General features: G+C 34.4%; 1 protein-coding gene and 1 non-coding gene across 2 annotated transcripts; one reads left to right on the top strand and one right to left on the bottom strand.

The window, feature by feature from the left end:
* Positions 1 to 84, bottom strand: TRNAL-CAA. The gene has a single exon. It is a non-coding gene; the product is annotated as a tRNA-Leu (tRNA).
* On the top strand, positions 188 to 2743 carry LOC107647889 (pathogenesis-related protein 5-like). Its single transcript, XM_016351937.2, has 4 exons — positions 188 to 1048; positions 1355 to 1680; positions 1749 to 2107; positions 2290 to 2743. Exons 1-4 carry the CDS (start codon positions 922 to 924, stop codon positions 2465 to 2467), a joined length of 990 nt encoding a protein of 329 aa, XP_016207423.1. The 5' UTR covers positions 188 to 921; the 3' UTR covers positions 2468 to 2743.

The following is a 13864-nucleotide window of genomic DNA, read 5'->3' as shown; positions in this document are numbered from 1 at the left end:
TGTCAGAAGTGGGATTTGAACCCACGCCCTCGTTAGAGGACCAGAACTTGAGTCTGGCGCCTTAGACCACTCGGCCATCCTGACTTGCTGTTTGAATAATTTCACACAGATATTTATGATTCTAATATCCGAAATTTGATTGACACTAGAAAGAATATATATATCACATATGCTGTAGAATTTTATAAGGAAGAGATTGCTAATTAGAAATGTCGTTCCGAGCATATTAGGCAAAATTGAGAGCTAAGTACAACCGCCGTAAGATGCTTTGTATTGGTTTTTGAAATTCCAAAGGTGGAAAATTTAATTGAAGATTATTTGTTTCATGTACTTTATTCTCTCATATCTCATATTCTTTTAAATTTTCCACTGAAGATAAAGAATAATGGTTTGAAACATTTCATTGCAGACAACACTGTTCGAATATATAGTATAATTTGTGATCTTTACTTGTAGCAAAATTTAATCGCTTAAACCCTCTCAATTCGTTTATTAAGAGTTTCAAAAGTGTTTTTTACATAGCACAGGTTTCAAAAGAAAACACGTGTAATACTGTAATCTGAATTTCTTGCAATAAAAACAAAGGAAGAGAGAGAAAGAATACAAAAAGTTGGGCCTCCAAAATCTGCAATCACTTTTCCAAGATGAAGAATAATGTTGGTGAATGGTGAGGAGATATGTGATTTTCCCCTAGCGTTACAGGTTTTGGTTGTTGAAGAATGTAGAATGAGGCAGCAAAGTTATAGTGGGTCTTACTCAAAGTAATATTCCAATCCATTTGTAAATATGTATCTATTCACACTTTGTAATCTTAGTTCCCAACTTTCTTCCTCTCATTTGCACTCCATTTATCACACTCTCAACAAGTTCAAATAACATCAAATCTAAAACTTTATATCCACAAGTTAGTTGTTACATTTTATGCATGGGCAGTGGAGCCCAAACAGTGTCACAACCTCCATTCTTCTCTTACCAATGGCTTCCTTATTGTTTTCCTATTACTGTTTCTCTTCACACATTGCAATCATCTTGTTTCTATTTTGCTTCGGTAGGTTCTCTCGTTCCTTTCTTTTCTACTTGATCTTATATATTCATCAAATAAAATGGTCAATATTTATTTAATGAGTGAATATCTTAATCGGCCCCTCACAATTATCTCGAAAGGATAACGAGATCTCTAAGAAAAAAAAAAATACCTAATCCAGCTGCTGATATTTTTTTTAGCACAGAAGTCTCGTTGTCCTTTCGAAATAATTGTCTGAGACCGGATTGAATTTTTTTTTTTAAAGGCCTCATTGTCTTTTGAAGTAATTTTGGCTATTTTGGATTTTTCTCTTATTTATTTGGAATATAGATAAAGGAGCATTAGGGGCCAAGTTTACAATAATTAACAAGTGTGATTACACGGTGTGGCCTGGGATTCTTGCCAATGCTGGCAGCTCCGCATTGGATACCACCGGCTTCCACCTCCCATCCGGCGGGTCGAGGAGCTTTCAAGCCCCACCCAATTGGTCAGGCAGGTTTTGGGGCCGAACCGGCTGCAATTTTGACCCCAATACCCAACAGGGCACCTGCACCACAGGGGATTGTGGCTCCAACCAACTTGAATGCAATGGTTCCGGGGCAGACCCACCCGTAACACTAGCCGAGTTCACAATCGGGTCGGGTTCCCAATCCCAGGTATGCCTGTCTTTAGAATTTCCTACTATGTAAATTGATATTCTATGACTAACCTTTTAATTGATTAGGATTATTACGACGTCAGCCTGGTTGATGGATACAATCTACCTATGATGGTGGATGCGGGTGGCGGGTCGGGTGAATGTGGGTCAACGGGTTGCGTAGCTGACCTGAACCGGCAATGCCCGAATGAGTTGAGGGTTAGTAACCGAGTGGCATGCAAGAGCGCGTGTGAAGCGTTTCAGAGGGCTGAATACTGCTGCAGCGGCACCTACGCTTCACCTGCCACATGCAAGCCTTCGGTTTACTCCACAATGTTCAAGAGCGCGTGCCCCAAATCGTATAGCTACGCATACGACGACCCTACGAGTACGTTTACGTGTACGGGAGCTGATTATACCATCACATTCTGCCCTTCAACCACAAGGTAACTAACAACAATAAAGTAGATTCTCATTATTATTTAATTTTGTTGCCACTTTGTGACTTATCCTATCTGTACTACATGCATGTTATTATTTAGTTTACCTTGATTACCACTTTCGATTATAAATGGAATTGGAATATCCACAAGTTGTAAATTAAATTTATTTATGTCTTTGTATGCAGCCAAAAATCAGCAAGAGTGTCACCACCTGAAACAGGAACAGGGGAGATGCCTATGATAGTGAACAGTTCATGGTTCTCTGATATTTTTTATGGACTCTCGCCCAAGTCCTACTCTTCCCCAACCTTACTCATTGCCACTCTCACTATCCTAACTTTCCTCAATTTGCAATCCTCATAGTGCATGCATTTTAAGGTTACTTTTTTTTTCCCCATTGAATGTATCATATTTAAGAATATCAGATAATTATTGTCTTTAGTGAGGGATTATAATTATTGAATTGGAGGGGTTTGATCTAGGAGCACTATATATAAAAAGAAGTGATTATGCGTTGCTTGGCTTAGAATTGGAGCAATATGGTTGGTAATTGTGGTGGCCACTACTGTCTCTAGCTATGTTAACTAGGCAGCCAAAGTAACACAACTTTGCGGGAATTTGAAGTTTGGTACCAACTCATTTTGGGTTATGTCTAATTTTGATCTGCGACACCGTTAATCTAGCATTGCCTATGATTTTGATAACCATAGATTATGTGAATATCTTTTGAAATAACTCAAAATAAGTTGGCATGGTAGCATACTAGTTTTATTTAATATATTTTTGCAACATGGTTAAAAAAGAACTTTGAAAAATGTTGTGTTTTCATATAGAAAAGTATAGGTAGACAATGAAAATACTAAATAATATGAACAATAGATATGTCGGATATTCAATTCATTAGATGTGCGAATAGTTATCCTAATATTAAGATTTAGGTGAATAATTTGGGAGTGTAGTGTATTTTTATTTTATTGAACAAATTTTAAGAGCGATTGTTCACAACCTTGTCTAAGTTTAAAAGATAGATAAGTTACTGTAATTGTTCCTGCCTGTGGTTGCATGGATACCATGCCTTCTATTAATGATAACCGTTTCCTCCATCAACATGGATTGTTGTCTCCCACGATCTACTGGGCCTTCGCTCCTGCTCCATAGTTGTTACACACCAATCTATTGCCTTCTTCCAATCAAGCACGTCACTTAAGATGGGCTCAACCTCTCCAATCAAACGAGCTTGAACTATCAGTAAATTATCAGACTCAATTACAATCTTTTCAAAACCCAACTTTCTCGCCATAAAGGCCTTACTTTCTACATTAAGGGGGAATATACTGTACTGGGCACATTCACCCAGGGAGAGAGTCTTCGGACTCTTCCTTCCCACCATTCTCTTCTCCTCTTCCATTTTCTTACTTGTAAATATTTTAGTTATGAATCACTAAATATTTCCATTGAGAAAGAGAGCTCTATTGTTATTTGATAGATTAAATTGTTTTTATTCTTCTTTTTCTTTTCATCTCTCTTTAATTTACTAGAAAGATTTTGTTTTTCATTCAAGCATTCAATTGTCTCAGAAGAGAAATTAAATGTACTTGGATTTTATGATTCTCTTGGAAGAGGAATCATAGAATCATGCTTAAAATCTTTCTCACATTGGATTAGGTTGGGGGTTGGAAGGATATAGTAATATGTAATCCTACCAATACTTTGATCTATGAAGGTGTGTGGTATAATCAGTGACCAAACTTCATCTCTTTCCATGAGCAATTAGATCAAAGAATTGGGTAATTGTTCAAGCTTAAAAAAGATTGAATTGCCAAGGAATTATGATTCAATCATCTAAGATTGCCAAGAGATCAATGAGTTGCATGGATTGAGGAAGAGATGAGAGCATTAGATTCGGAGAATACAATATCTCCCTATCCCAATGTTCATTTTATTTTTAGTTCTTACATTTACTTTATAGTTATTTACCTTCCTGCACTTTACATTTCGAGCACTTTACTTTCTTGTACTCTTCGTTTATGTTATTTACTTTCTTGCACTTTATTGTTTTCCTTTACTTTTACGTCATTTACAATTTCTTGTTGCTTATCATCCAATTGTGCTTGTCTAACTAGACTAATTAATCAACTATTGATTGCTTAATCCGTTAATCTCTGTGTGATTCGACCTCACTCTATTGTGAGTTATTACTTGACGACAATTCGGTATACTTGGCGAAGAGAATTTTGTAGCGATACAATATTTCACGCATCAATTGCAACAAACATAGCTACCTTCCCGGCCACCCGCGTCACCCAAGGAAACCACGATTCCTTGATCGTGCCTCTGCCTCCCTTAATGCCGTCGTGCCGACACCGCCTCCTGGCCCTCCCACGCCGCCAATTCCCTCTCATGTCCTAGTTTATGAAGAAAGGGCTCCTCATCAGAGAATACACATAGAGCAGGCTTTGGACCTCACTCCAGCCCAACACAACATTCTTTTAGCACTTTTACAAAAGGTTGAATCTCAATGTTCAGACAACAAGGATAAAAGTCTCTCACCCTCCAACCAAATTGGACTTCTTCCTAACCCAACTTTGGGTACCTATTATTTGTGCTCATTCTACACTTATTCTATTTTAAATAATTTTACTGCTCAAAATAAATTTACAGACACTTGGATCATTGGTTCTGGTGCCACGGATCATATTACTTCCAATTTATCTTGCTTCATATCTTTTTCTAGAATTAATCCAGTTACTGTTCATTTGCCTAATGATTCTAAAGTAACTTCTTTTTATAAAAGTGTTATCAAATTTTTAATTTCATTAACTCTTCATGATATTCTTTACCTACTCCACTTTAATTTTAATATTATTTCTATTTCAAAAATAACTTTAATGATCAATTATCAAGTTACTTTTTCACACTCTTCTTATTTCTTACAGGACAACAATTTAAAGATGACTGGTTTGGGTAGCATGAGAGAAGGGTTGTATGTCCTTGAAACCTCCATCACAACAAATAATCCATTTCCTACTCATACAATAAATACCAATACTCATTCAACACCCATTACACCTTTCAATTTATAGCATTTTCGTTTAGCACATCTTTCTGGAAAAAGATTAAATTTTTTACATAGACAATTTTCCTTTATTTCTATGCCCTATGATGAGCCTTGTGATGTTTGTCATTTTTTCAAACAAAAGAAACTCTCATTCTCTCTAAGTTTTAATAGAGCTAATGTAGTTTTTGAATTATTGCATTTTGATACATGGGGGCGTTTCGACAAAATTCAATTCATAATCATAAATATTTTTTAATTGTTGATGATTTTAGCCGTTTCACTCGGGTAGTTTTATTGCAATCAAAAAGCGAAGTGAAAAATCATGTCAAGAATTTTATTGCATTGGTCGAAACGCAATTTAACTCCAAAGTTAAGTATATATGTTCTGACAATGGACCGGAATTTCTCTTACATGATTTCTTTTCTTCAAAGGGTATAATTTATCAATGTAGTTGTGTTAAAACACCCGAAAAAAATGGGAGAGTAGAACGTAAGCACTAACATATTTTAAACATGCAATTTATCTAATTAATCGAGTCCATTCTTCTGTAAATAATTTAAAACTTTTTTTGCAATTTTATTTAATAAAGAAAAAACTACCAAAAGTACCCATAAACTAGGAAAATTAACGTTGTACTCATGAAAGATGGGTTCCATATGACAAAAGTATCCAAATCCTAATTTTTTGTTGATTTTTTAATAAAATTCCTAAACTACCCTACCCTAACCCCATTCTACCGTTACTCCTTCTTTTCTCTTCTTCCTCTCTCCTCACTTATCCCTCAAAAACCCTCACAGAGTCACATAAACTCTCCTCCTATCTCCTCATTACCGTCCGCCACCCACCTACTTCATTACCGCCAATCTCTTCCCCTCTCACTGCTTCTCCCTCTCACTATTAAGGTGACTACAACACCTTCATCGCACACCTGTGACCCAACCTGAGGAGAATGCTGTCGTGGCACGCCTGTTGCAGCCGAGGTGAACATCGTCGTGGCGCGTCTAACCCAGCCGAGGAGAACACCGTCATCGCACATCTGAGAAGAGAGAGGGGTCGTGGTACTATTGCATGCAGAAAGCGGGTTCGGTAAAGAAAAATCATAGAAGAAAGGGAGGCGGCACTGTGGATGGAGGTTCTGCCGTTGACGATGTTACACTCGGCCGGCGAAGAAAAATGTATTTTTTTAAACATTTTTATTTTATTTTTCATCTTTTCAGAAATTGATGTAGTTACTACTAAAATGATATTGTTCTATTTTTTTAAAATTTGCTTCTATTTTTTATGAAGGCTGAGATTGATTTACAGAAGATCCAGTTGATGGCTACTTCTACTTTTGATTTTTGCTGAAATAAATTTCAAATTGGATGAATAGATTTGTTGATTTTTTATGGTTGATGGCTTTTTCTATTTCTTGTTTTGCTAAAGTGAATTGAAATTGGATGAATGGATTTAAAAAATTTTATGTTTTGATTATTTTTTGGTGTTTGATTAATTTGGTTTGGGTATGGATTATAAACTTATGAGTGAATCGGTTGAGGTTCGATCCTCTACCACCACCACCACTACCATTGATTTCGGTCTGGTTTGTTGTAGGAGTAGTTTTAGACTCCATGGCAAGAGTTAGTGCAAATTGAGTTATGAAAGGTTGAAAAAGTGAGTTGAGATTGAGTATAGGGTAGTTTAGAAATTTTATTAAAAAATCAACAAAAAATTAAGATTTGGATACTTTTGTCATACAGAATCCATCTTTCATGGATACAACGTTAATTTCCTTAGTTTATGGGTACTTTTGTCAGCGTTCGTAAACTTCATGGATACTTTTAGTAGTTTTTCCTTTAATAAATCTCCTAACTACAATGATATGAAGATTTTTTATTGCTTATGCTATGTATAAACTTTTATGGTTAATTGTTCTAAACTTGATCCAAGAGCAAAGAAAGCTATTTTTCTTGGTTTTAAAAATAGAATTAAACGGTACATTGTTTATACTTTGGATAATAAAAAATTTGAAATTTCTAGGAACATTGTTTTCTATGAAATGGTAATGCCTTTTGTTACTAGTACTAGATCACTTTTAAACATACCAAACCCACACATGTCCATAACAAACAAATTTCATGAAACACCAACGGAACAACCCATTTTCCTTTCCATTAGGCCTGAACCATTACCCATTGACCCACCTATACTTCATCATCAATTTAATACACCTCAATTCATCTCTTCCGCTCCTTCACAATCCTTGCCCACGTCCCCTACTTCCCAATCAGGCATAATCTGTCCTACACTGTCCTCAACCATTCCGCCTACCATCCGTCATAGCCTCTGTCAAAGACATCCTCCAATCATCTCGCTGATTACATCTGCGGCTCTTCTCTCGCTGCTCCAACTCCACCATCTTCAACTTAGAGGTACCCTACTTCTCTCTCCCCTTCTCATAAGAAATTCATTTTATCCTTGCATTCTGAAATTGAGGTAAAGTCTTTTTAGGACGCCAACAAATATTCTCATTGGGACAGTGCTATGAAAGATAAACTTGTTACCTTGGATTTGAACCAAACTTGATCTGTTGTGGATTGTCCTCCTGGTGTAAAACCCATTGCCTGTAGATGGATGTATCGGATCAAGCGCCGTCCTGATGGTTCTATGGAACACTATAAGACTCATCTCGTAGCAAAAGGATTCACTCAAACAGAAGGGGTAGATTTCTTCGAGACTTTTTTCCGTAGTGAAACCAGCTACCATCCGACTTGTATTAGCTCTGGCTTCCATGAAGAGGTGGCCTATCCATCAACTAGATGTTAACAATTCTTTTTTGCACGAAGATTTATTTGAAGATGTATACATGACCTTGCCTCCTGGCATCAGTTCTAGTAATCCAAATCGATGTTGTAAACGGTTAAAATCATTATATGGTTTGCGACAATCAAGTCGTATGTGGTATGAAAAATTATTCAAAATTTTAATTTCTTGTGGATATCAGCACTCTCTTTTATTACAGTCTTTTTGTCAAATTTATTAGTGCTGAAGTTTCTATCTTATTGGTATATGTTGATGATATTGTTCTCATTGGCAATTCTATTTCTGAGATGACTGCCATTAAATTTATTTTAAATTAGCATTTCAAAATCAAAGACTTGGGTATTCTTAAATATTTTTTGGTATTGAAGTTTCTCATTCTGCTAAAAGAATTTATTTATCTCAAAGAAAGTATTGTGTTAATTTATTAGAAGACTCTGGTTTGTTGGGTGCTAAACCATCATATGTTCCATGGACAGTTCTACAGAGTTGCATAAGGACAGTAGCCCATTGCTTCCTGATCCCTTAATTTATCGTCGTCTTGTTGGCCGCCTCCACTACCTTATTACTATTCGGCTTGACATTATATATGCTACACAGCAGCTTAGTCAATTCATGGCTTCTCCTACTGAATTCTATTTTCGTGCAGCAAATCGAGTTTTGAGATACTTGAAGTCTTCTGTTCATATATGTGGATTCAGTAATTCTGACTGGGCGGGTTGTCCATATACTCGTCGTTCTTTAACTAGTTATTACTTCTTATTGAAAAAGTCTTTGATCTCTTCGAAAACAAAGAAGCAATCCACTGTTACCAGGTCTTCAACGGAAGCATAATACTGGGCTCTTGCAAACACCATCTGTGAGCTCCAATGGTTGATGAATATGTTGCATTTTCTTCAAATTCCAACTGATCGCACTCTTGTTCTTTTATGCGATAATCAGAGCGCTCTACACATTGCAGCAAATCCTATTTTTCATGAGTGAACTAAACACTTGGAAGTTAATTGTCATGTGGTCCATCAAAAAGCTCAAGTTGGAATGATGAAACTTCTTCCTGTTTCTTCTTTAGGATAATTAGCTGACATCTTTACTAAGCCATTGTCCCCTCATCCCTTTCATCTTAATCTCTTAAAACTAGGAGTTCTTGACATTTTTCATCCTCCAGCTTGTGGGGGCATATTAGAGTAATAATGAGTAGTTGTGTTAGAGTAATGATGAATAGTTAAGAGTAAGTAGTTGGTAGATAAATATGTATGAGGTTAGTTTGAAATATCTTTATAAATAGCATGACTATGTAAAACACAACTTCAATACATATTTTTTCATTTTCTTATCTTTGTTTTCTTGTTAATGATGGTGCAGAAGACGTTGATGAAGGAACGAGGGTGATAGGGATGACATTGTGAATGATAGTGGCACGGGTTCCGGCACAAAGGGAATAACATTAACAAAGGTACAGGGGGAGCTGTCGGAAATAAGTAGCTGGGAAGAGGGTTGTTGATGAAGGATTACCATGTATTGACAACACGCAGCGGAAGAAAAGAAGATAATCCTAAATATCTATTTTGTGCTTAAATTTTATTCCAATAATATAATATATATCAGATCTAAATACCTGTGTACGCTAGTAAAAATCACTTTCTCCTTCGATGGTACGAAGGCGTTATGCGTATCCACACCAAGACCAACCTTTACTATCAGCTCCTTGACCAATAGACATCTGATCTAAATTGAGAAACCTCTTACAACTCTTTGCATGCCATAAAATTCTTCTCCAAGAATCAAGCTCACATACATTTATGTGTGTAGAGGTAAAGGAATAAAATCCTTGTGTTTTATTCTCGTCTTTTATTCCTCTACTCTTGGCATACATATATATAGTATGAGATTTGTTATTGATTTTAAATTTGAATATCAATTCAAATTTGAAACATATCTTACTATTTCAAACTTGAATCTTTTAAATTTATGAATCATATCATAACTCAATTTGAAACAGAATCAGTTAGAATTTCATCCAAATTTAGGATTCAAATTTAGAAATAGAATAACTAATTATTCCCAAATCTCATTTAAAATTCTCAATTATCATATTATTATTATATTCTTGGTGCTAGCAAAGAATATAATAATATTCCATTTGAATTAATATAATTATTTATTTGATCAAATCAAAATAATAATTAAATAATTCTACAGCAAAGATTAGAACACTCGTTAGTGCGTGACCCCATAAGTTCAATTCTAAGTGGGTAGTAAATTAGTGATACCAAATTTACTAATCAAGGTTGGCTTCTAGCAACACTCCTTAACAACCCGATAGTATGAAGTAATATATTTTTACTAAGAACCTCAGAAGAACAAAGTATAATTCCTTCCATCTTTCCAACTCTTGGTTAACCCTTAGAGTATGGTTTAATTGTCAAATTCTAACTTGTTACCATTATTATAATGAACTGTGAATAACCTAAGAAACTGTTTTCTTCATTCATTCAATCCCTTGGCCAATGTTTTATTCATCTCAGTCATTATAATCATAGAGCTCAAACTCTTTACCGAGAGTTAATGGATTCTTTATTGACTAATCATTAATTCTACAAATATTTAAATCATACCCAATATCCTTCAACTAATACCCTAGGGTATTAGGTGTCCGTAATCAAAGTATAATAAATATATTGTTAATTACTATGATAGTCGCAGGTCAAAGCTAAGAAAACTTTATTACTATATTCATCTTGAGAATATCCTATTGACAAATATGCGCTAATTATAACCATTAGAAATTCTCAAAGTGAATCCGTTCAATGGTCATATCTCTATATGCACCATTTATATATATAGTTTAATTAATAAGATCTATTAATCTTTCCGGATTATAATGTCCTTTTTAATAATCCTATGACCAAGAACAATTTAGATTAAATTATAAAATATTTATCTCTTAATATTATGATCACTATCATAATGATATTATGGATATTCTCCAAGCACAGAATGAAAAAATTGTTCAGAAAAAAAAAGATTGACAAAATAGAGAGAGAAAGCAAGATGCTACATGTCCAAAAAAAATGTGTGTAATAATTTATTAAAATAATTTTGTTCTTAGAATGTTAGAGGTTGAGGGGTAACGAAGAATTGAGCATGGTCAAAAACCTCAAGAAAAAATTTAAATTGAATATGTTAGACTTGTTTGAGACTAAGAGGCAGCTAGTGATGAAGTTTGATGTAATAAGATTTTGGAGGAGTGATGCTGCGAGATGAGAATATGTTGAGTCGGAGAGTGCCTTAAGTGGTTTACTATTACTTTGGGATGAAATAATGTTTAGAATGAGTTTCTGTCATAAAGGAGAGTTTTGGTTGTGTGTTGAAGGAGTCTTATTAAAAATAATTTCAATTATGCTTTCTTTGGTGTATGGAATTCATACAAGAGAAGAGAAATCTACTGTGTATGAGCAATTGAGTTATATTGTAGGGTTATATCAGTTTCTATGGGAGATTTCAACGAGATTATGCAATTGGAAAGAAGAAAAGATGATGTTAGATTAACATAGTTTTAGTAAAAATTGGATACAAGAAGTTAGGGGTGTGCATGGGTCGGGTGAAACCGGGTTTGATGTGACCCAGACCCGGCTCGAAATATATACCGGGCCTATTTATTAGACCTGAACCCGACCCTAGACCCGATGAAACCTATACACTTTCCGGCCACGATTATACCGGGTAAATATCGGGTGAAAATCAGGCCGTTAACATTATATTACCTTGATACCTTCTTATAAGCTAGCATGTGAAAATATCCAAATTTCCAAGACTCCAACCATTATTTGATATGGTAAAATTCACTTAGAAAAATATAACAATAACCAACTCTTCTCTAAAATTAAAGCATAACTATAATCAATACTAATATTGTCTAATAACACCAAATATTTAATTCAATACAAATACACACAATATTATGTATTAATCTAAAATCTTATGCATTTTAAACATAAAACATTAACTTATAGTTTTATAATAACTAATAACACAATATTAAGGTTTACAATACTTAAATTTCACATAAGAATAGCCATCATCCATCACTAATAACACAAAATATTAATTGTGTATGATGACCGGGCCACCGGGCCGACTTCGGGTGACTCGAGTCATGGCCCAGACCCGACCCGAAATAATGACCGGGTTTATTTTTGAGACCCTTACCCGGCCCTAGACCCGGTGAAATCACACCAAAATAGCCTCTAAAGTGTTCGGGACCGGGCCGGGTCTTCGGACCGGGCCAGACCATGCACACCCCTACAAGAAGTCAAGAAGATATGTAACCAATGGACTTCTACTTAGTAATTGACATAGTTTTAGTAAAGATTGGAGTAGCTAGTAGAGATGTTTCCACAAGTACAAAATTAAGAGTACAAAATCAGGAGTACACTATAAAAAAAGAGCGCAAACAATAGTTGATGAATTTTTTTATAATTTTTTTATTATTGTTTTTGTTTCACTTATTGTGTTCCACTCTCTTATTAAAAAAAATAAGAGTGATATATAATGAATTTGAGAAATAACAAATTGACAATATCCTCTTTCCACTATTTAACCTACTCCATGTACTTTTTTAATTCTTTAGAAATTTCATAAATTGAGTAAAAAAGTCTTTGACTTGAAAAAAATAAATAAAAGGGAAAAGACAATAAAAGTAAGTTACGTTTTGGATTGTTTGAGGAGGACCACTAACACTAGACACTGCGTTGTAATGAATTTGATTCATGAGTGATCACAGAACGAACCAATGCATGCATGAACTGTAATCTCGAATCATAATCAAGAAACCATTCCTTTGCTACCAAATAAAATTTACAATCTCCAAATGCAAGTTTATTCTTTGACAAATTTTCTAGGAATATTAAATATCTTATTATCAGCTTAATTAATTAGGTTCACGTAAATGCTAGTCACAAATGCATATATATTGCAAGCTTGCGTTAAAAGGGACAAAACTAATTAATAATACTCAAACAGTAACAAAAAAATTAAATGTATTCTCTATTTTTTTAATTCTATATTGAATGTATTTAACTATATAAAATTAATAAATATAGTACAGAAAAATTACAATATATAAAAGTATATGGAATAGTGCAACATTTTTTTTTACGAAATAAAAAAAAATATTAAACTTAATAATTGAATTGAAAGGTAATTACTCGTGATAAAAAAAATAAATGGTAAAAGTAAAGAAAGGTGAATGGATTGGGTGAATAAATAAGAGTTTCTTTAAGGTTGGGAAACGGAAGAGCAAGATGCATGCTTTTGATGACTCGACACAATAAAGTGTGAGGTGTAGGTATGTGAGTGTCTTGTATTAGTTCATTTTCAGAGTTCATAAATAAGGCAGCCATGCATGGATCACGACGTGATATGATATGATATTTTGGAAGGTGATATATATTCTTCATCAACGAGTAAGGCGGTGCTGTGTTCTTCAAGTCATCACCAACACTCAAATTTATTAATTAATTGCCCGTATCAGTCGCTTCAGTTGTCTTCATCCCTCTCTACACGCCAAGCAAATAAAATATTAGCATCAGAAAAATTAATATCTATTTTTTCATATATTTGAGAAGACAAACGAAAAATAAGCAACATTTTGCCTACCTCAAATCATAATACAAGAGAAATGAGAGATTGATCAGACGCGTGCTTCTTGGAGTTACAAAAAATCGGCTGCTTGGTACTTGATACTTGATAGTGTTTATTATATATTCCAATAACGTAACAAACTAGGAAAAAAAATATATTTTCAGACAAACATCTATTTATAAAAAATTTAATAAATAAAATTATTAATAATATTAAATAAATAAATAATTTTATTTCTTAGGTTTTTTTATGGAAGGTT

The sequence above is a fragment of the Arachis ipaensis genome, chromosome B06 (assembly GCF_000816755.2).
Source record: "Arachis ipaensis cultivar K30076 chromosome B06, Araip1.1, whole genome shotgun sequence".
Lineage (NCBI taxonomy): Eukaryota > Viridiplantae > Streptophyta > Magnoliopsida > Fabales > Fabaceae > Arachis > Arachis ipaensis.
This window is presented reverse-complemented; position numbering and strand designations above follow the sequence as displayed.